Below are 24,876 nucleotides of genomic sequence, written 5' to 3'. Positions count from 1 at the left end.
ATCAGTACGGGTAAGTCGTAATTCTGCAAATTATTTCACAAGCAGCGGCACCCTTTACATATATTCCTATAAACACGTGACATATGCCTTTGGATAACTTCGTTTACTCTGGATAACCTTTGGATAACCTTTGGATGCCTAACTTTAGATAACCTCTGGATATACCTTTGGGTAACTTTGTTAAATCAGCTTTACTTAGGAGTTAGGAGTGTTTTTTACAGTGGAGTAAGAATAACTGTTTTTCTGTAATAACTCTGTAAATCTATTATTGCAAAACGTTCCGTGAAGTGTCATTCTACCAAAAACATCAGCTTTCTGCCACTATAAGGAACTGCTGATTAAGCAACCAATCACATTTTTCGAGGAAGTTTACAGTATCAGCGGAATAGAGTTCTGTTTACACTGACGTGAAAAGCCTGCATTAATGTACGAGTTATATCCGGTAAGGTGCGGTAAAATACCTGCCAGCCGATATGGGAGTGCCCATGTCGGAAGCAGTAGAATAATAACCTAAATAATCCTCCTAAACTCTGCAAGTTTATAAGACTTGGCATTCAATTTCGGATAACTTGCCATTCATGTGAACCAAGAAACTTTCAAGGGTTGCACTACAGTAATTAATTACTGAAGTGAAGTTACTGAAGAACTAATGCGATCCAATCCGTTTTCTATATCACACGCATACATACAATGAAGCAAAGTTCAGTATTAAATGACAATTATTTAAATACTCCGGGCTCAGGATAGGATTTTTATTCACTGCTATTTCCCTTATAAATTTATCTGGCCTTCTTCAGTGCTTGCATATGCTGTCCCGTGTTTGTTGGCACTAGAGTCTTGGACAATGTCACAATGGTATTTCTACACTAATCGTAAAGTATCGATAGTGCGGAAGTTGTTTTGCAGTAAGTATTTTGGAAATGCTGGCAGTAATGATTATTTAAGGGTTGTTTCCGGTCGTGGGCATAGAGGTTCCTCTGGCTCAAGTAGTTGATTGACAGCTGCGTTTATATTAGTATATACTGTATGCTACAGTATCTGTACTTCAGTATCGAACAGATAATTCACATTCCTACACCTGGGCAATTACATTTATCCCTCGCTGCTGTTTTATTATTTACAGAAAAGCAATCTACCAATCTGGTCTTAGCCGCTTACAGCATGCCATAACCAATCCCATTTGACGCCTCTGCGAACTCCCATATGATCCCCTTTATAACTTATAGCCATACGTTATCACAGTTCACTTTGTGCAACAAATGCCATTCTTTAATGTGCTATAACATGTCGAACAACACATCCGCAGCTGGTTCCTTAAATATTTTTGGTTAGAGCTATGCTAACCTCTTTAATCTGAGTTACGCCATATGCGGCATTCTCCTCAATGCCCTGGCGCTGTACGCCTTATATTTCGACCGCGTGCATTTTACACCGTTCCGTGTTTACATCATAAACATTATCCTCGTCAATTTGTACCACTCCGTGCTCTGCAAAATCCCCAGCGTTCGGCTGTACAGAACTGAAGATGCATTTCTGAATAGTAAGTACCTGTGTGACTGGTATCTTATTTCAACGGCCATTGTCGTCAGTGTCACAATCCACGCCAACCTCCTCATGATCCTTAACCGATTCTGGGCGGTGACCTTTCCGAATTTTTATCGCATGCGGCATAACAGTCGTATGGCCTGCGCGACATCGGTTGCCGTATTGATTTACAGCCAGTCGGTGACTTTACCGCCATTTATACTGGACGCCATGTATTATCGACAGTCCATGCGTATTTCGGGATTTTGTGTTCCTAATTTTCCTCGGCAATTCGAATTCTTTCGTGTAGTAATTTGCTTAATGACAGTGTTTCCTATTCTCGTCATTCTTATTTTGTTCCCGATCATTTTGTGGAAGATCAAACGCCAAAAGGCATTTGGTGGCTGTACAGGCTGGGTCTAACGGGTCAGAGGGAACAAAACCATTACTCGCACTCTAGCGGTTACTGTGTACAATATACATGCAATATCAACTGGTGTCGAGTACTAGAGATGAACTGTACTTCTCGTAAAGATGGGAGTAAAGCCTTTTTCTACCAAATTGTTTCTTTGACTTTGGTGTACTTCTGGCCGGTTCGTCGATTAACTACCGATGCCATCTGAAAATACCGGGAGTTTACTGGGTTTAGTTATATATAAGCACGATGCAGTACCACATTTCTTCAAAAACACCTACAGAGTTCAAATGAACCTATACTCGTATGGAAGGTTTCGTAGCACTGTGTAAAGTATTCTTCGGTGTATTGCCATTCAGAAACTGCTTAGAATTTTGTCATTGGTAACAATTTTTAACTGTAGTTTCAAGCAGGGGACAAGAAGCAGTAAAACTGTCCATAAAACAAGCAGATGGGAGAATATACTCGTACATTTAGTCAAAATGGGAAAATGTATTGGTAATATACTGATAATCATTTTGCGAAGGGACTCAGCGGAATCCAGCTGAAAATCAATTTGTTGCGATATTATTAAGCCTGCAAGCCAAATCTCTATTTTTGAGCCTGTACGATGCAAACGCAAGCTGATTAAAGTGAAGCACCTGTACCAGTCAGTGCTTAACGGTATCAAAGTTTCTATTTGCACAATGACAAGCGAACTGTGATAGGTACAGTCAATAACTAGATGTGTAACGGTGACTGTATTTGAAATTTTATTGGCTCAATCGCACCATAAGCTATACAGGAGCAAATGTGTTATTCAGTAGAAGAGGTAGAAAACCACTTCGAGTACCGTAGGAAGGCAAACACGACGCAGGCTGCAGCATTTACCGACAAATTATAGGTAGTTATTACTGGTTTCCTCCCACTATTTTTACAAAAAGAATTATTTATAATATTTGAAAATTTGTGATTTTTGGCAATACGCTCAGATGGACGGAGACGATGCTGCTCATACTAAAACACTGGAGAAGCACGAAATAATCGGTAGCACTTGTGAATACCACTATGGAAATGTGGATTATATTGCGAGAGGAGCATTTGGTGTTGTTTTCAAAGCCACGATATCAAAGCGAGGCAGTTTTACAGGGGACAAATTTGTTGCGATTAAAGTTGTTCATCTCCCTAACCAAGTTGAAATATTCGAGAATACGGAAAATTACAGCAGATGGCGCGATCGACTGAGGATCCTCATCGAGCTCAAGCACGACAATATTGTTACGTATCACAAAATCAGTATTACCGAGGCTTCTGGAGGAGCAACCGTGGAGCTTATGATGGATTACTGCAATGGTATGTCACCACAAAGATATAAGTATAATTTATAAGGAATGCAACTGAACCTTAGTGAAAATGTTGTTACCATTTTGGATTTCTTTAGGTGATCTAGCATTGTTAATGCGCAGAATGAGAGAAAGTCAATACCAACTTGAATATGCAACTGTCCTCAACTACACTACCCAGATAACAACCGGGCTGGAATTTCTGCACGAGAAGAGCATTATCCACGGCGATTTAAAGCCGGGAAACGTTCTCCTAAAACCCACATCAGGCAACGCTACACCTTCTTCTCTTGCCACAGATCACCGGCTGGTAATCGGTGATCTTGACGATCTTGTCCAAATGCAGCAGAACGTTACTGGCTCCAAGGACATCTCGCACTTTCGCGGTACCACGCGCTACACTTCTCCAGAAATGCTAAAAAAGTTTGCACAAATCCCGACCGAGACACCCGGAAGAAAAACTGATATTTGGAGCTTGGGTTGCATTGTCTTGGAGTTGACTGCCTGGTTTTTGGGGGACGTAACACGGAAACTTTGCAAAGGCAAAGACATAACTAACGATGTTAATAAGCTCTCCGACAGTCGCTTCGCCAGTCTGATTATGGATGGCTATGTCCCATTGGTCAGTGAATCCATACCGGCTAATCTCGCAGCATGCATTCAGGCCTGCTTAATCCACGATCCCAAACAGCGAATTTCGGCGGCCGAGATGCTGCAACAGCTGCGCACCCCCGTATGCGGCAGCACACAACACATACTCGTGTATTTTTACGAAATCATTCGATCTAAAGGTTCCGTTTCTTCACAAGCAGGCAAGCAGTGTTTTGCGCACATATTCGATCCTGCAACCAGCAAAATGCAACACGTCGGTATTCCTGAGGATTTGCAAAAGCGGTATATTTCCGAAGATTTTGGAGGCCGCAGTATTGTAGCTACGGATACAGAGTTACTTTATAATGTCATAACGCCTTCGAAGGTTAATGTCCAAAACGAATTAGTAGCTTGGCAAGTCGAAAAGCAGATCTGGCAGTCAACAAATCTCTCCAGTGGTTGCTTAATGCAGCATCCGGTTGTTCTGCGGGATAAAGTCTATTTTTGGTGCGGAAATGCTGACGAACTGACGTTCGTCAAGGCGGAAATTTCTACTGGACACGCTAGGAAGCTGGCACGGCCGGGAGGCGAAAGGTACAGTATTCTGTCTACACTAGAAATAATTTCCCAGATATTCAAAATCTACAGATGCGTTTTATTTATATAGCATGATGGGAAAGAGCAGGTGTAACTAGTTCGTACACATTCACCGAGACTTTCGCTTTCGCCTTTGCGAATTAAGAATCACTATTTTGTGTGGTTCAACGTATATCTTTCTGCGAATCTGCGGTCAAATGATGTATACGTCGGTCAAAAAACAAACCATTTGCCCGGCAGCCATAAAGTGTTTACACACAATAAATCTCAGGTTGTTATCTGTCTGTCCTGTATAAAGCACGTAGCTACGAAGACAAATCTGAATCAAAGCAAGTTTCATGGCATTTGTAAAGAGAATTTCTAAAAGATGAGTATGTTTTTTATAATGATGTTATAAGCATTATTGTAATACCTTCTTATGAATAGTTCATTTCCTGCTATTGTCAAACAAAGTGTTGGTGCTTGCCTTGATTTTTTGTTTTGTAGATTCACAAGCGTACGTTGCGGGGTAGCCCTAAAGAAAAGCGTACTGTACATTCTGGCGGACGACAAAGCCGGCATGACCAGAGCAATGTGGCTAGCGTCTTTCGATACCTCGTTCAATAACGCATCGGGCACTTGGGAATCTCTGTCATACCTACCACAACCACGCCGGCTTTTTGCCATGGTCACAATTGACGAAGACATTTACATTGTCGGCGGAAAGCTGCAGGAACTACCGGACTCGACCACGCCATTTATGGAGAAGTGGCCCGCCACAGGATCGTGCCTGCGTCTGAATATCAAAACGCGCCGATGGCGAGAAATACATTCTTTGATACAACCGAGATGGGACCATTCAGCATGTGTGATTAATAAGCGCATATATGCTTTTGGCGGTATGACACCGGACGGAAAACATGCACAAACGATGGAAATGTACGATACAGAGCTCAGTACCGGCTGGTCAACGGTTACAGTATCCATGTCCCAAGAGGTTCGAGAACAGTTACTAGTTGTGGCAAAAGATCCTTTTCGTTGGGCTACGGCGTCCGCAGCTTCGCGCCGCGAATAAGAAGGCCGCGCTTTAATTTTACCGTTTTACGAAAACGTTAGCCGGTTAATGCATAACTGCATAAGCAAATGCTGCGAAATCGTGAAGGTTGTTCTGTGATACTGAGAAGATCATTAAGGAGCGTTCTGAAGTTGCTCCAGATTTACGCGCTTCCGCTTCGCTTTTGTATACCATATCTGGGTGATCGCAGAATCGCATGATAATGCAAAATGCGGTTAATTCCACTGATTAAAATGGCTCTGACTTCTTATTCATACAAAGCGGTAGTTTATTATGACTTCGGCTATAAAAGATACGGAGATGAAAAGCGAAATTTTAGAAGTTTGAAATGACTGAGCGGTCGTTATCTCGCGTTTGCAGACATAGAACAAAATGGGAAGTTTTACCGGTAGAAGTGAGGTTATGAGTAAATCATACGTGTACAAAATAACACATATTAATACTGCAGAACGCACAACGGCATTACGAAAACGAACCTCCGGCTTTCATGTATATAAAGCCGCAGCGTTGTTATGTCGTGCGTTTTGCACGCTCTCCGCTCGCCGGTTCCATTTGGTCACAAAAGCTGAAGCGACGATCAACAAAATCGGACCTAGAATAATCTGGCAGGAGAACAACTGACCAGCAACTTGAAAAATCTGAAACTGTGAAACGGTCCTAACGTGGTTAGCAATCGTTGATGCGGCCATTGGAGTCCAGCACACCAGAACGGAGCCCATCATCAAATAAAAGGTAACCATGTTATTGGGCGAGCGCCGCCGAGAAGATGTGTGGGACGCCGAGTTGGTCGCTACTCCCGGTAAAACCGCGTTCGGGCCCGGTGCTGCTCCGGGCCGCCGACTAATCCTTCGTCGACGCTGCCAAACGATCACCGGAAACAAGCCAATGGTCAGCAGTTCAGGCAGCAACATCGCTTGGATATTACGGGCGTCGAACGTTCTGGGTTGTGCTTTTACATTGGAAGTGCACACCGCGATTACCGTTGTAGGGAGGCGGTAGTACAGATAATCAATGATCACCGCCGGGAGACTGATAATCTGACTGTAGATAAACAGTAGAACGCAAGCGCCGCACGCGAGTTTCGCCTTATGTCGCAAGCGATAGGAATTAGGAAAGGTCACCGCCCAGAAGCGATTCAGTGTCATCAGCAGGTTGGCATGCATCGTGGAGGTCAGTGTGATGGAGCTGGCAAAAAGGAACAGGTCACAAAGGGCCGAATTGTGAAAATTGGTGGCGTTCTTGTACAACAATATCGCTGATGGTTTATTGACGGTGGCATGGAATAAGTTGCAGATGAGAAGGTTAATAATGTAAATGCGGAAAGCCGTGAAGTGTTGCCGGTCCAGATATCTTTAATCTTTAATATATATAACGGTAGTCAACATTCGTTGAGTCTTCAATAACTTTTGAACGGCTCAACAGAATTTGATGGATTAAGAGTCAAAATGCAGACAATAGCAAAACGACGGTCATTTTGTTCATTCATTTCTATCCAGGAAGAGTTTAAAAGACAAATTTAAACAGAATGTGAGATAGGAAAGCAGACAAAGAGCCTGCGCAAAAGCTGGAGACAAAGCAAGAGAGAGTTTATCATACAGTACTGCAGAGAGAGTGTGGAAACGTTACAGATAAAAGAAGCAGAGAGAGATTGCTGTTCCTCGTCTGGATAGGGTGCTTAGTACTGCTTATGTAGTGCTCTGCAGGTCGGCTGCCATAGCACAAATTGACAACCGCACAATCAGGCGTGCCGAGGGTATACGAGGCGTAGCGTGCCTAGCCATTGTCATTTCAGATGAAACAGTATCGCGAGACATATAGGACTTTCTTAACAACCATATGCAAATCTCCATTCCGAATCCGATCTAACAAGTTGCTTTTGCGTCATTTTTCTTTTAATATCATTTATTATAACAATAGTTAATTAAATAAGGTTATACTTGACACTGCCTTGTGCATATCTGTTTGGGAGTTCAATTTGGAAGTTATATTATATCTGTACTCTGTAGTTGTGTGATGCTGTGCAGAATTTGAAAGTGAATATATTTTGTTTTTGAATTGTGCTAACGGTAAGCATATCCCAGTAAATGGTTTTAGATTATGGAATGATTCTGTCATCAAATGTGACTAATGGCTGAGATTAATCAGAATATCTAAAAACGCGCGCTAAATAAAACGTTTAGTTTGGATCTCATAGGGCGGGCATGCGGTGCCTGGGATATCTTCAGGATATATATGAAACTGGTGCTAGTAGTTAGTGCTAGTTACTGCTATTTGTTATATTTTTACTATACTTTTTATAATTTAAACGAAACATCAAGCAGCAAAATCGCTGATATTACAGAGTACCTGAAGATCGCGGTTTTAACATTTCACAATATAATTATGATAAAACGAGCGGAAGTTTATACAAAATCGACAAAGTTACTGTTTTGCGAAACTCCGACGATCCGTTTAAACTTTTCTAAATTAGTTCATTTTTGTATAAAAGTTAATAAATGGGTACTAATAAATTGTAGAAAAGTGCTGATATGTAACATATACTCTGTAAGTCGTAGCCAAAAACTTGTCATAAATCGTTTTTCACAATCGAGTAACAATAAATAAATGACGCTCACACTTCACAAGTTCTGTACAAGAGTAAATCGAAAGCCATGCAGGTACAGCGAAGTCGCCGCCCTGGTTACGTGTATATGGCAAGAGCTATAACTTGGGACATAATTTACTTTTGCATAAAGCCGAGTGTGACATTTTGCTGGTATGGCTAAAATTTTTAAGATTAGTTTAGTTTTGTAGTAATTCTTGTGGTGAATAACTTCTCTTTGATTGTACTTAGAAAAAACAAGTGGAGGAGTGTGTACACGTTGTAATGTAGACTGCACTGGTGTTTTTCCCATAGACGCATATGCTTAACCTTGCGAAGCGTCTCATCTCAAATGACACAATAGTGCCGAAATCTCACCTCATTAGCGATTGTGCCGTTGTCAATTCCTGCTGTGCGGCTGCCTGTGTGCAGATTTCACATAAAATCAGAAATTGCACAATTTTTGCAAAAAGTATGTTTAAAAAGAGTCATCCGCGTGCGGTTTGCCGTACTAGCGATGTAGTGTTGTCGTTTTGACTTTTTGTTACTTATCGTATCTCAAGACCCAACGGTCGGACTTATTGTAAAATTTTAAGTCCGTTTCATCTGGAGGTCGAAAACTCACGAAAATGATACGAAAACTCACGAAAAGTCCAAACGGCAACACTACAGCGATGCCATGTGAAGGTTTTTTGAATAATCATTGTGATGTACGCATCTGCCTATATCGGGTAATATATATTTATATAGGCAGATGCGTACTTTGTAAAAAAAGAAAATATTGGTGATATATTCGGCTGGGCGATATATAGATTTAAAGTATAAATAAATAAATAAACTGTGTACTGCACATAAATACTTTGCCTTTTTTCCTATTCCGGTCACTTTTAGTGTAGGGTATCATATTCCAGTCACCAGGTAGTTAAATCACCTGACAAAACAAAGTTCACAGTGATATTATTAACTTTTATAAAAACGGCTTCTCTCATTAAATTTTAACGTATAGCATCAATAAATTTTTATGAAAAACATCACCAATAACAGAAAATCTGAATCGGGTGAGACGCAGAACACTGCGCCTTTCCTTGAACAAACGGAATTTATTGGACCCCTGAAAATTATGAGGGTGCGTTGGGCTTGCTCAGCTAACTGTACATTTAGCGGGTAGCTAAAACAGTACGATCAGCAGCTATTCATGTAGTGCGCCACATTTGCGGTCGCTCCAGTGACCGGTACCGGAACATGAAACCATACTCTCAAAGTGACCGAAATATGAGAAAAAGCGAAGCATGGATTGAGTTATGTAATATGATGACATGCAAAATTTTGTTTTTATTGAGGCACGCCTTATAGTGACCACATCAGACGACAATTTATTTTAAGGTGTGATGACCAGATACTACCTTCCACAACACTGACAATTGCTAAATTTTCAGCCCAGTCCCGACTTTGTCACTCAAGCCATGGACGTTTTCACAGCCTTCTATGCTGCGTACTGGTTCTGTCCTTAACACTCCAAAACATTAATTTGTATAACCCCACGACTTCGTTTGAAGTTCCGGTGACGCTTTGTTTAAAAATATTTCGAAGGCCTGAACCCAGCGCCGACAGTGCTGCTCCTCAAAGGGCCGAGAAAATTATGAATTTTGCATTTGGCATTTCGTCATCCCATATTATTCCGCCAAAACCCAATTTTTTGTAAAGTCTTAATATATGCATCTACAGGATTTTTTAGCACCTGTTCAAGCCGACCCTCTCTTCGGTAGCTTTGCCTCAAGCCACCGACGAATATCGGCGCAAATTCTTTGCGCACCCATCAAAAACGTCAGCGCAGGCCTGCTGAAAGGTGGTTTTTTATCCAAGTTCGTAATCAAATTTTAAAAACAATTCACCGAATATGGAGCAATCATCTCGGTGATGTTTTCAGTGTTGCTGGCCCGGAAGAGCAAAATAGCATAGTAACGGTTCATACGTACTACATTGTAACATCAACTCATAAAGTTTTTACGTTTCATCCGTAATGACTGAACAAAATGCGTAAAATGAAGAAGACAATCATTCTTGCTAAACCCTGAATAGAAAACCGTGAAAATTGATAAGTAATGACCTTTTGATAGTGCGTCGTCAATGGCAGTATGTATCAACGCTTGCCAGAAGCAGAGCAGGATACCCTTTTGCAATTGCCAAATGCAATGAGGCAGTTTAGAGTATCAAAGATATGACTGGAAGAAAACGAAGTTACTTCTAAGACGGAATCTCAAGATGAAGCTACCGAAGGAAAATACCTCTTGCAAAGATTTCGGGAATCGTTGTAAGATGCTACATCACTTCAAGAGGGATGTTGCAGCTAAGAATGTAAGACATCCGGTGCGAGGTCGCACCGGCATTTGATTTCCAATCCTCGGGGTACGCCTAAATTACCTTGACCAACCACGTGGCAAAGCCGTCAGCATGCTTTGCTGGCACTACAGAAGATGGCTACTACTAGGCCGAAGTCGTTGGCCAAGTTTAGGACGCCTTCCTGGACGTTAAAACAGTATGCCCATTCGGCAACTGGAAATTTACTGTATACGTTTACCTACATGTTTTGCGCTAGTATTCTACGACATAGCGGACGCTGATATGCGCACAGTGCGGTGCAAGTCACCATTGACCACCGTTTACTTATCGCATTTTTCAGCAACCATGTTTCCTGTAACAATAACTTCCGGCAACAAAAGAATTAAAAACTTATCTAATACAAAGGGCGTGCATTTATCCAATCGGCGGTGGGCAGTTCGTTTACCACCACGTCACTGCCAGCCTGGCAGCGCCGGGTGAAACCTCATAAAAAGTTGTCTTACAATGCCGATTTGCAGAATATTGCGTCTATAATATGCTGAATTTACTGTAAATGGCTGTAATGTACCCCATTGCCCGTTGCGATCAGAATGATACCAAGTTTCTGTGAGATCACCAGTGGCCACTATCTCACATATTACAAAATCTTAGTTATGTAAATTACAGAAAGCGTCAACTACCTGATTTATTCATCAAATTTTTTCGCATCCCGCGAATGGTCAGGAGGCATTAGCAACCTCGGGTCACCCGAGACATCAAAAATTGTCCGACTTTGGTGACCACTGGGGAGTGCGCGCTAGCTTTGTGCTGTGCGGCCAAGTTTCGAAAATGGGCCGCAACATATTACATGACTAATAGAATCAATCAATCGAAGTTATCTAGCGGCGTCAACGTACAGAAAAAATGGTACAGTACCCCTTGCCCCTGGTATTACTTTGACAGCAATAGGAAGGAATGGGTTACTGTATGAACTCGTACATTGTACAGTATACCCCACAAATTCAAATTGGGTCCATGGAATTTTGCACGGATTGAACTAGAAATAAACATTATTATTCTCCTACTACTGAGTAGTAATTTTATTCAATTCTACAGTTCGGCAAGATGGGGCGAGCGAAGCGAGCCCCCATCTTGTATGATATAGAGAGCCACGCTGTTCAGGATAATCCCAGAAATCATACTGAAAAGATTAAAGATCGCTATTGCTGTCCAACCGAAAGAGGCGTAAGGGATTATATGTGTAGAGGAGTTATTCGCCATTTTTTCTATAAACGGCTGATCTGCCAATTTGGGTACGGACAAGGATTAAAAAAACTATCTAATCTTCTGATTACCACCACAGTTGAAAGGGATATGCGCAGTATTTATTACGTGCGGATGTAGAGTTCAAACAAATTACAGTACTAGAAAAAGGAAGTGCTTCCTTCAGTTGCTCTGTTCAACTGTTCTCGCTGTCGGACAGCGCGTGCGATTGTACAAGCCATATTTAAATTGTGATACCCTCAAAACCGTTGTTTTGGAAATTCCGGAAATTAAGGCGATAGGCTATGGCCGCTATGCTGAGTCTGCTGACTGACTGGGTACTGTGCGTGCCGTGACATGATAATGGATTGATGAAGGTGGCATAGCAAAGTAGCAGGCCACATAACGCTGAACTGATGAATTGTTTGAGCTTATTAATATTGTTATTACACCCACGGATAAATTTTACGTTACCGCATGAAATAGTATCTGCTACCTATACAAACGGTTTCCGACTTTATAAAGAATACATATGACGAGACATTAAAAAGTACGTACTTGTATCTGTGGTATTAAACTTATGGCCAAATAAATAACACATATTCATCACAATGTAATGCGGCTAATGCCAGTTATTGGTTGTTGCGCGTTTTATGCCCCGCGCTCTTATACCGCGCCCATAAGCCAGCAAATTGCCCCGGACGCTGTTGTAAAGTTACCGCATTAAAAGTATTACTTTGTAACAATTAAACCGATGTCATGAGATGAAGCAGATAATTGTATCTATATATGGAGAACCACTTGGGTTTACTGGAAGAACAAGCAGGCAACCGTTGTCCAATACTATATGCTGCGTTATTGGTACGAACGGAAACTGCACTTGCTGGAAGCGCCCCGGAAAAAAAATCAAGCAATTTCCGGAACCAGGAGACTTGGGGCACTATCAATTTGTCCACATTAAAGAAAGCGAGCGGTAGTGGTATCTTAGAGGTGACAGTCCTATGTCAAAGGTGTAATTTGCCGGATGTACGTAGCTTGTCTTCCTGGGGGAGAAATTCCGTTGGGTCTTACAACTGATCAAGCGATTAGCGGAATCAGAACGCTTAGGGCACGTTAATTCATTTGCCTATATTACTAAATAGAGCGCGGGGTATTGGTAATCTTACAGGTGTAGTCCTATTGCAGAGATATAATCTGCCGGATCTGCATAGCATCTCTTGCATTGAGTATTGCTTGGTGGGAGCATTTCCGTTGGGTCTTACAAGAATTGTTATTTCAACATCTTTTCGGGTTTCAGTTCCGGATTTGCACAAAACGCCTTACATTTATCTTCTGCAACAATGCTCTGTTATGCTCCTTGTCATATTCCAAGAGATACTGCAAATCCTCAATACACACTGTAATCTGGAGAGTCTTGGTGCGAAAATCTGGTATAACAATTGCAGTGTCATATGATCACTCCATAATTTTGCGGTTATTCTTCGAAACTGTAAAATTTTAAATAATCTCGTCTTGACCTTTGTAATAAAAGGTACGATTACTTTAAGGGTTTTGGCCAGTACATAGCACCAAGTTCGTGTACATCCAGGGGAACTTCCACTGTTGCGCGCTCCCAAACACTTTTTTGCATTGCTTTATAGTATTTTGTAGCCAGAAGAATTGTATACCTAGGTGAGAAAACCGTTTGCGCGCGCAACATCCGGTTGCGAAGTTATGAGGGTATCAAAATTCCAAAAAGTTTAAATGCATTCAGGTGTACCAAAAGTCTCATTATGGACCGATTCCTTTCAAATTTTGCGCGTAAGTGCACATTACCATGAAGATCGTTTTGACACGGATCCAGACTTCTACGATTTTCTTCAAATTTTAAAATGAATTTCAAAAATTTTAAAATTCATTTTAAAATTTGAAAAAGATGCTAGAACAGTGGATCCGTGTCAAAATGATCTTCATGGTTATGTGCATTTACGTGCAAAGTTCGAAAGGGATCGGTCCATAATGAGACTTTTGGTGCACCTGAATGCATTTAAACTATTTGGAATTTTGCTGCCCTCATAACTCCGCAACCAGGTGTTGCGCGCGAAAACGGATTTCACGCCTATGTACACCAATCGTTTGGCTACACAATGTCAAAAAGCAACCCAAAAAAGCGTTTGAAAGTGCGCGAAAGCGAATATTCCCGTCAATGTACACGCTTTTAGCGCTATGTACCGGGCCAAATCCCTTAACAGGGGCTAGATATCTTACAGGTTGGTTTTGCTCATCTGCACTCATGGTTCATTTTGTACCACTCTATAAAATCGGCCCGTTATTTTGGTTCACTGTATTTCACGTATTCCTGTGCATTCCGTCTGTATTCACAGGATATTATTAATTAGTTCGCTTTTGCAAGTACGTCTGACTATATACGTCTGGCTACGTCTTCCTGTGCTGTATTAATGTATTCCCACCCCACACACCCATGCGCTGCCTTTTTTTACAAGCTATTAATTCTTCGGTTTCGTAAGTTTTATAACTAGAGAAGTAGGGAATATGAGGTGAATACGGGCCGAAAACGTAAGAATGCGGCAAACTGTTGCAGGGAGACAGTAGTGAAAGGATGGCTGATTTGAGCGATACGTTTCTACGTGAGCGAGAATCGGGATCGGAAATGCAACCAAACTAGATCGAATAAAATCGTATTTTATTAGATCGTAAATCAAAACACAAATCATCAGCGAAAAGACAAAACAGAAAAACACCGAAGTGAAAATCTAGAGATCTTTCACTGAGGCCAAAAACATCGTAATGAATCGGTGGAATCCGATGAGTGGAGATCGGCTGCACAAGAGCGGCTCGGCAGCTCCGATCCGGCGGTCCATCCGAGACCGACGTGAGCTCAGAGCCGAACGCTCTGGCATGCCACGGGTAGGGACACGGAGGTCCTCCGACGTCTATCGGATCCACATCGGAATCGGGGGATGACTCGCTGCTTAATGGCGATTTTAACATGAATAAGCAAATCGTAAAAACACAATTCCGATCCTAGAGATCATCGTTAATGAGAAACAAAAGTCAAAGGCGCATTTTATCACACGATTAGAAAATCGTTAACAAAAATCACAATGTAAGACGATCGTCAAAATCGTTAACACAATTCAATCGTTATCAAATGCATTCTTAAATGCCTAATAAATCAGAACAATAATGAAAACTTTATTCCACTGGGCGTAAAATGGATTCCGGGAGGAGACTTACAGTTTCACGGGGCGATTATCGTTAAACTGTCGTGGTTGACCGTTTCATCAGTGCACATCGTATTCATCACATCACTTCTTCTCATCGTCTTCCGCCTTCTGCGTTTCATCGTCCGGCTTCTTTTTATCCGGTTTCTCGTCATCGGTTCTCATCCCCAACCCAACCGCTGCCAAATTCAACTGTTCCATGTCTTCAAGCGATGGACACACAGGTAAGTTGTTCACATTTCCGACACTGCTCTGGTCGGGCGCATTAGCGGGCGCCGATGTGTCCATTTTCTCATCGTTACCGTGCGGCTTTTCCTTCTGTCCCTTCTCTTTATCGTTCGAATCGGTTTCCATTTCGGTAAGTTTCTGGAAATTCGGGACGTAAACATCGCGCCGCATATTTCCTCGCCCTTTCGGTTTATCCTCCCCGGAATCTGACTCTTCACTGACTGGCGTTTTCGTTCGTCGAGATCCCTGACCAGCCTTTCGGTGATCGCGATTTGGGGAATCCATGCCGCCAGTATGACGACTTCGATATGGGGAATCCAAGCCGCGGGATTTGCGACTACGATTTGGGTTATCCAGACCGTCTGAATGACGATCACGATTCGGAACATTTCCACAACCGCCTGATTGACGGAGACGATTCGGGTCATTTCCACAACCACCGGGATGGTGGAGACGATGCGGGACATCTCCATAACCACCTGATTGGTGGAGACGATTTCCACGTTTATCGGTTCCTTCCTCACGTCGTGTTCTTTTACTGCCTTCGGACAAATCCTCTAGCTCGCGATCCAATGTTTCTGCTGTTGTTGATGATCGCTTTCTGTTCCAGGGCTTCCCTTTCTCCCTTTCCTCGATCATTTTTAGGTGATCCTCGATACAATCCGTACATTCCAAGTCGTATCGTGTAACATCGGGATCAGGAAGAGTTCCTTCAATTAGTCGCCGCAGGGAAGTTGCTACATCAATCATTCGTTGAGGACGTCCGATTCGGTCTGCCAGGTAAGACAATTCCGGCACTTCTGGGTCGTAATGATGCAGCTTGTTGTGACTGTCGTAATGGCCAAGGATCGCTGCCAACGTACGTCGTAACCATATCTTCGGTTTTGCCCGGTAAGTCGTCGAATGATCGTTTCCACGTTCTGGAGTTGGCCAAAGATCGGGATTTCTGAGTTTGAACTTATCCATTGCGCGCACCAATCCAACAATTACACGGCACGCGTACAGGTACATCGCCGGGTTAGCATTTTCGTGAAGGAACTGTGCAGCGAAGGCTTCGGCGTCGGGCATCGGTCGCATCGCGAACTGGAACAATTCCTCGTAATTTGGATGTTGAATCGGTTCAGTGATCCCAATTAATCGTAAGGCACTTCGCAATCCGTTCGCACGTCGAGCTGAATATCGTCGCGTTGCGTCTCCTTCTCGTGGGCGCAGCTGGCTGGTATTCTGTAAATTCGCATATGCCGCTTCGAACTCAACTTCCCGCAGGAATCGATGGGCATCCATTACCATTCGCTCAATGGATTCGTGGACGCTTGCGTAAGAATGTTCAGGAACATCCAACATATCCATAATCAAGTTCGTCGGCGTCTGATAATCGTTGAAGTCAAAATATATGCCCGAATCTGATGCTTGTCCGGACAGTTTCGGTTACAGCGTTTCAAAATCGGTTCCGCGATCTTTTCGGATATTTCCAAAGGCGACGGGGCGTCGATTTCCTTCCGGACCACGGCTTCCACTCGGACGGTTTCTATCCACCACAGGTTTATCTCGATCATGGTAAGTACGGCGCGGAAACTGTGGCGTATTTATCAGACGTTGAACTTCGGGATCTTTCATCGGATCGTTGAAAAATGGATCGTCGTACTCTTCTTGCAGCGGTCTCATCGGACGCGGTCCCACATTATTAATCACTCGAACTCGTTGAAATGGGCGCTGAAGTTCTTTTTGTGTCGGCGGTAGAATCGGTTTCCGGTGTTCACGTTGATGTTGTCGTGTTTGTTCGTCTCGATCTTTAACCGCATCCAGGACATCATTGAGACTCATCGCTCGGGTGTGCACTTCTCCACATTCATGGGCCCGTCCGTATTCATCGACTCCCGTAATCATATATCGCATATTCGGTGTGCGCTCACGTGAATTTCCACTTGACGCACTTGGGGGTTCATTCGATCGCTGGAGTCTTTCTCGTTCAACTCGTTCTTGTTCTCGTCGTTCGCCCAATTCTCGATCCGCAAGGTCTGCCTGGTCCCGCTCGCGCTGCTCCTCTCGATTCCGCGGTGGCATCAAAACCTCTGGCGGTGCGGGCGCGTTTATCCAATTTCCGTTACGTTGTTCGATATTCTCCTGTGCTGCCCGCACGATCGCTCTGTGGCTGGTCATCAGGTAATGATGATTCCAATTTTGTCGATTCAGCAGGTGGATGTAGCAACTGAGATTCCCTTCAAACACCACCTCGTTTCGCCACACTTGGAATCGATCCAGCAACTCTGGAATATTCTCCGTAATGTGTCGATAACATCGGCGTCGTGGCCAGTTTGTTCTGCAGTCTGGGCAAATCCGAGAATGTCCTTCCCACTGCTCTTCTTCCGTCGGTTGACGTCGAGCCATTGTTACTGTAATTAATATTATAAATGTAAACACATGTTATTAATCGATTGTTTCCTTATTGGAGGAATCGGAAATCGATATGACAATCGGATCGATAATTATGCAGATTAATCTCCACCGTGAACCACAATCGACATTGTAGCTCAGATCGATAATTAAAACAAATTCACTAATATTAATATTTTTCGATTTTGTGCCATAAAATTTAATTAAACAAATCGATGCAATTACAAAATCGATACTCAAATCAATTCGGAAATCACATCACAAAAAAAAAACAAATCGATTAATTTTCAACGCATTATTTGCGCAGCTGCGCCGGCGATTGTTGTGCCGGCGACGGCGGCACTTACTGGTAACACACACTGTGCATCGCATCGAGGGTCATGACCAGCGCTTTCTGGCTGGCCATTAATCGAACAGTTTCTGAGATCGTCGTTTCCGCGCTCGTCGGTAAATTAGGATCTACCGCTTTTAAGTTTCGATGTATTTCCTTCACTGTCGCACCACCTGGCTTATTCAGATGTCGAATCATCGCTACGATATTAGTCTGCCAAGTGTGCTTAGTGTGATCGCTCGGTCGACTTGGCACCATATACTTTGCAACGCCATCTTCGAACCCTACCAGCACTTTCGAGTTCTCAGACAGCGTATCCATAATCCGCTGCGTTACTTTAATATCGGTGACCAATCGACGCCTAACAAATTCGGCATGTATCATTTCCGCTGAGAATCGCGTCATCGTTTTATCGTCACGCAAAAACTGACAAATCTGATCGGGTAACGGTAAGTTTTCTTCCACTAATCGTATACCAACTGCTTGTGATCGACTGCTGCTTGTCGGCTGCACCATTTCAGGAACAACAGGTGTTTCTGGCAGCGGGACAAAGCGCATATTCGGTACCGGAATCATCGATACTTTTGGTGCTATCGGTTTAGGAGGCGTCAAGACTGACGCACTCGGCGACGGAATCACATCCTGAATCTGAACTTCCGGGATAATCTCAATTGATTCCGCAGTGCTCGATCTGATTCGCTTCATACGAGGGACTGGCACGATTTTAGCTGGCGATCGACGCGGGTCTGCAAAATTCAGTCTGCCGCGACCACGTGATCGTCGAGCTGTCTGCGGTTTACGCGTTTGACTCGGCGATTTACTCGACACACTCGCTTCGCTTCGCTTCGCTGCCTGTACTAGTTCGAGCATCGATGGCGATATTAAACCTTTCTCTGCCAACACGCCATAATCTGTATCATTCGATTTTGGTTCATCGACAATCGTCAATCTGAAAGTTCCGCTGCCTTCTGAGGATGGTTCATCTGTCTGTTCGATACCGCCTTCGGGCATTTCTGGTCGACTTTCGACGGGAGCCACCGGCGGTAGCTGTACTGAATTATCGACTGCGGAAATCGCACCTGACTCAAATTGCTGCACGTCGTTGCCTGAGTCAATCGGTTTCATCGTTCCAACTTTCTTACTTCTTCGATGTATGTAAATTCTCGAGAGGTCCGTCTGTTGTTCGGCCGACTGCATTCCTGCAGTTTGCGTCCCAACCGATCGATCACTACTTCGTTCTGACTCGATTTGTGCCCGCAGGCCTTCCTCAAAATTCCTCCGCTGAGCCTGATCGAATGAGACGACTGGAAACAGTGCTTGTATCAATGGAAATTGTCCGATACTCCGCCTGAATGGGTTCACATTTCGGCGATCCATGACTAAAATAAGCGCACACAATACTGTACGGTAATGCATGCACACACTCTAGTCACAGTATCTACATCGCTACATCGATTTAATTAAATCGTGGTTTCTTCTTCTTCTCCTTTTGGAGCTTCTGAAGAAACGCTTGATCTTCTGGCTCGATCGGCTCATCCGGGGCGTTATCGACAGCTTTATCTTCATCGATTTTATCAGCCATGCCATCTGTCTGCGCAGCGTGCACAGGCAGGGCGGGGTCATCGGCCTTCGATTTAAACATCGGATTTCGCAATTTAATTTTTAATTTACCACTCGATTTTATTTTCGGCACTTTATCCTCGTTATTATCGTTTTCCTTATTCTCTCCACCATGAAGGGTGTTATGAGAGGACTTATCGGTTTCATTCGCAGCAGGTTCATCGATTATCATTTCAGTTTCTGCTGCGTCATCGACGTCAGCTACTTCATCGTTATTAGCATTTACGAGTAAATCGTCATCGGAAACATACGGCTTTAATCGGGAAACTGTCACTTTAATCTTTTCTTTACCGCCCTGTTTCTGAATTATCGCTGCACCATCGTATGGGAAATCGACAATTTCGTACGGACCGTCGTAACGATCACGTAAGCTTTTCGATTCACCTTTCTTCTTCGGAATACTCAGCCAAACGGCATCACCGATAATAAATTCACTTTGCGTCCGCTTTTTATCGAATCGATTCGCGGTTTTATCGTGCTCTTGCTGAATATAAATTTTCGCTAATTCATGCGCTTCATTTAAGTTCGATCGAAGAGCATCCATGTACTCCTTAATCGTACCGTGCTCGACAGGAACATTCGTTTTCGTTACGGTGTCCGCGGGGATCACCTGTTCCCGGCCATACAGCATATAAAACGGAGAAAATCGCGTCGTCGCCTGTACAACACGATTTCTTGCTGATACGATAAACGGTAGGACTAAATCCCAATCGGTCTTATTTTTATCTTTAACATAAATCGATAACGAATCGGCAATCGTCTGCATTTGCCTTTCGACCAGGCCGCGCCCGATCGGATGATATGCAGATCCGAAATGATGCGATATTTTTAATTCACGAAGTAACGATTGCATTAATCGACCCATAAAATTAGTACCCTGATCGGTATTAATTTCATGAGGCGCGCCATACGGCAGGATTACATCGTATAGCAGGAAGTTCGCAACTTCCCGTGCAGACTGCGTTTTTATCGGTTTAGCGATAACGAATTTCGTCAACTCATCGACAACGACTGCAATGTGGTCATTACCACGTTCGGTTTTTGGAAGCGGTCCTTTGATGTCCAACTGGACACGAAAGAACGGCTCACCGACTTTAACGTCTCGCAGTTTGCCAGGCGGGGCGCGACGGGGCGCCTTCCGGGCGTGGCAACCGCGACACTTCCTCACATAATCGTCAATATCGGTTGTCATATTATGCCAGTAATATCGTAAGGCAATCGCATCGTAAGTTTTCTTTAAGCCGAGATGTCCACTGGCTGGACTATCGTGCATCCCTTTCAGAATATCGAGTCGCCAATGTTTCGGCACCACAAATCGTCGGTTAATTCGATCATTGGCTGTGGATAATCGATAGAGTACACCCTGGTACATTTCGAACTCTGAATGTTGCTTTTTTACAAGCATACTTTCAGCACGACTTTCGATATCATGAATTATTTTCTCGAGACTGGGATCGCGTAATTGTTCATTTCGAAGGAACGTATACGAGGACTCTTCCGGTCGCATCTCGTCGGCGGGATCGCTCAACGACATTACTCGTACCGTTCGACTACTAAATTTATCGTCTTTTAATTCATCCCATTCATCGACTTCCTCTGGAGGACCGACTGGATTGCGACTCAACGCATCAGCGTTGTCGCACTATTTTCCCGGTCGATATTTTATCGTCATATCGTGGCTACCCAATAAGAGTGCCCATCGTGTTAATCGACCATTCGTTCCTTGTTTATTCGATGCCGATCGTATTAAGTTCGTTAATGCCTGATGGTCAGTTCTTACTGTAAACGGCATGTGATCGATATAATGTCGAAATTTCGTAACTGCAAAAACGACCGCCAAGCATTCGAGCTGAATAATCGGACACTTTTGCTCTGCTGGCGTTAATAATCGACTTGCGTAAGCGATCGGGTGGTCGTCCTGATGAAGGACTGCACCAACACCAATCGTACCAGCATCACACTCGATAACTGTCGGCTTTAAGGGATCGAATTTTACCAAGCAGGGCGCATTCGTCAGCGCCTGCTTCAACGATTCAAATTCCGCATCGTGGACCGAGGTCCAATCCTTAACGACATCCTTTTTGTTTTTAAATAAAACGTACAAATTTCGAGTAATTTTCGCGTAATCTTTCACAAATTTTCGATAGTAATTCGCTAAGCCAAGAAACGATCTTAGTTTAGTTTCGGTAGTCGGCTTGGGAAAATCTCGAATCGCTGAAATTTTATCCTCATCGGTACGAATACCACTTTCCGATATTACATGACCGAGAAAATGTAATTCGGTCTTAGCGATGTGACACTTCGAAGGTTTAAGCGTTAAACCGGCTGCACGCAATCGTTCGAATAATCGTCGTATTTTTATTAGTAATTCAGCTATCGTTTTAGCGGCGCAAATTAAATCGTCGAGGTAACCGAAAATTCCTTCGTCGCGTAACGGACCGAGAATTTTATCGATCATTGCCTGAAACGTTGCAGGCCCGTTACAAACACCAAACGGCATACGAAGGAATTCGTAGAGGCCGTCTTGCGTTATAAACGCTGTTTTTGCAATCGACTCCTCATCCATCGGGATTTGCCAGAATCCCGCAGAGCAATCGAAACCACAGAAGTATTTATTGCCGGTTACCGCATCGAGTAAGACATCGGTATTTGGGAGTGGATAGCTGTTCTTTTTCGTAACATTATTTAAAGCGATATAATTAATACAAAATCGAGTACCGATCGTCCCGTCTGGGTTCTTTTTCACCGCGAGAACCACGGGGAAACACCAGTCGGAAATCGATGGACGTATCACGCCTTGCTCAAGCATTTCTTTGACGTGCTCTTGGATGAAAGCACGGCCTTTCCAACTTGTTCGATGAGGTCTCGATTTAATCGGTTTTGCATCACCAGTATCGATTGTATGCTTATAACACGTAACGTTTCCATACGGTCGTTTCGACGTAGGAAATAAATCGGCAAATTCGACAAACAGCTCTTGAAACTGTTTCTTTTCAGCATCGGTTAGATCGGGATTTATATGCATCTCATTAATCGATTTTAAAACCTCGCTGTGCTCCTCCAGCGTACGCGGCTTCACGTCTGCTGTAGCAACTACGGGGTCATCGTCCTCTTCGTAAGTTTCGATCACGCCAACCCAGGCGCTTTTCTTGACTTTCCGTCGAGACATCGAATGATTCGATACGAATACTTCGAATTTACCATCGTTCGGTTTCACAAGCCCATATTCCGGCACCATTTTGCCGGAAGAGTACAGGCTGGGGTTACCGATGAAAATGTGCAATGGTGTGTCCAACTCAGCATTCCGCCTCGTTGAAACTGACACCCACGTCGCACCTGGATCGATCGTGAAGTCATCGACTGCGTAAATTTTCACCATTTGTCGTTTCGGGCAAAGATTAGTGATCTCACTCACTTCGAACGCATCCTCGAATTCCCATTTATCGGTATTCGATTCAATTACAGGTATCGATTTCTGTGAATTTTCAACTTTATCGACTGGCGTATTATTCCAAGCAGCAACGATTTCTTTCGGAGTTTTATCGATCAACATTTTATCGTATTTATCCGCTTCTGCTGCATATTTAGCTGCGGTTTCCTTCATCGATTGGCCGATTTTTAAAAGAGCCGACAAAGATGTTGGCGCAGCGATTAAATTCTTATTCGAATATCCTGGATACGTATCGTGGATATTATGTCCTCTGCTTTTAAAAACATCATCGCTTTCTCGATAATTAATCTTAACAGTATCGTCGATCTTCGAATTTTTATCGTTTTCCACCATGAGAGGTTTATCGGGTTTCGGTATGGAATCGCTCGCTAAAGTCTTCTTGCTCTTTTTCATGCATGAATGCACGACAGGAGGGCCAGAAGACGGGAGGGGAGTATCGATGCTTTGGATGTCCGGTGCAGCCACCGCAGGGCTGCTTACCGGTACAACCGTGACGATTTTAGTAAATTCTGGTAATTCGTCTTCAAATCGTATTCGTTTTGGCGTTTTAGGCTTAATTTTATCGTGAGTTATCGATAGAAGTTCCTTAATTGGAACGTCCTCGAGTAACAGTTCGAGCGCGATCTTTCCGTCTTCAATAAACCGATTATGAATCATATCGATGGGGGCTGAATTTTGTCGTCGAGAAATTTTTGTCGTAACTGATCCTGGAATTCATTCCAGTATTCGATTTCATGTTCGATATCGGTTTCGAGTGCCCAAAGTTCTTCTTTGGCTGCCACGATGGCTCGATCATCTTCATTCTTACGCGCCTCTTCAAGTCGTTCTTGATAGTCAACGAGAAACCAATAATTATCCTGGACTGATCGCTGTATATCATCGATAAATACTCGATATTCTTCATATAAATTTCCCCAGGCGTTAATTTTAAATTTATCGTTGGCATTATCGGCGAAATTTTTTCGTGCCACGGGCGTGGGGAAAAATTTCGCATTATCGCGATTACACGGAGGCACAAGTGCTTCCGTCTGAATCGATTTATTGGCCCTTTCGGGTATCGCATTAACCTTTACAGGTATCGTTTCCTTTACAGGCATCGGCCCCTTTTCGGGTATCGTTTCCCTTGCGGGTATCTTTTCCTTTGCAGGCATCGATTTAACCTTTGCAGGTATTGTGGTTGCAGTTTTTCTCCGTGCCACGGGCGCGGGGAAAACTGGAACCGGTATCGTAGCATCGATCGTAGTCGACGCAACATGTACACTGCTCGGACAACTTGAGTTCGATACGGTTTCTGGCGGAGGCTTACAGTCTCGCGCCAGTTCCATTTTTAATATCGAACTCTCACGAACAATATACTGAAATCGGACCAAGAAATCTTGGCCTAACAGTACTTGTACTGAATCGTTTATCAGTTTGACGTATAAAGAATGGGGTATTGTTCGATCTTTTATCGTAATCATTACGGCGCAGTAGTCGGTAACTGGAAAGCTACGAGCACCACCAACGCCGCGAATATCCAGCGGTTTCGATAATGGGAGTCGGGGGATTCGATTCACACGTAAGAATTCATCAGAAACAAGAGATGTTTCCGCCCCTGAGTCGATTAATGCGTTAATCTCAGCTCCATCGACACTGACGACATGCTTCAGTGCACGAGTTCGCTTCGGTTCGCATGAATTAGGTTTCAGCTGGGAAATCATACAGGTATCGTTATCGTTATTCACATCGGTAATCGTATCGGTAATCGTAAATCCATTAATCGATATATCCGGCGGTTTGGGAGGTACTGGGACAGCAAAGCCGGTGTTTACTGCCCGTTCACGTTTCCCTGGCCGCCGCCAAAGCCGCCCTTGGCACCACCGGCAGAACCGCCAGAGCCCCGAGCGTCTTGGCCGCCACCACCAGAACCGCCACCGTTCTGGCCGGACTGCGGTGCCTTATCGTTTGTCCACGAGTTTAATC

At 43.5% G+C, this 24,876-nt stretch overlaps 1 protein-coding gene across 1 annotated transcript; it reads left to right on the top strand.

Moving 5' to 3' along the window:
- The first annotated feature begins 2,758 nt into the window (after nucleotides 1-2,758).
- Nucleotides 2,759-5,741, top strand: LOC129595615 (uncharacterized). Its single transcript, XM_055492674.1, has 3 exons — nucleotides 2,759-3,271; nucleotides 3,360-4,446; nucleotides 4,936-5,741. The coding sequence occupies exons 1-3, from the start codon at nucleotides 2,911-2,913 to the stop codon at nucleotides 5,501-5,503; spliced, it is 2,016 nt and encodes a 671-aa protein (XP_055348649.1). The 5' UTR covers nucleotides 2,759-2,910; the 3' UTR covers nucleotides 5,504-5,741.
- The last annotated feature ends 19,135 nt before the right edge of the window (nucleotides 5,742-24,876 follow it).

Source organism: Paramacrobiotus metropolitanus, unplaced genomic scaffold (genome assembly GCF_019649055.1).
Source record: "Paramacrobiotus metropolitanus isolate TYO unplaced genomic scaffold, Prichtersi_v1.0 Parri_scaffold0000080, whole genome shotgun sequence".
NCBI lineage: Eukaryota > Metazoa > Tardigrada > Eutardigrada > Parachela > Macrobiotidae > Paramacrobiotus > Paramacrobiotus metropolitanus.
This window is presented reverse-complemented; position numbering and strand designations above follow the sequence as displayed.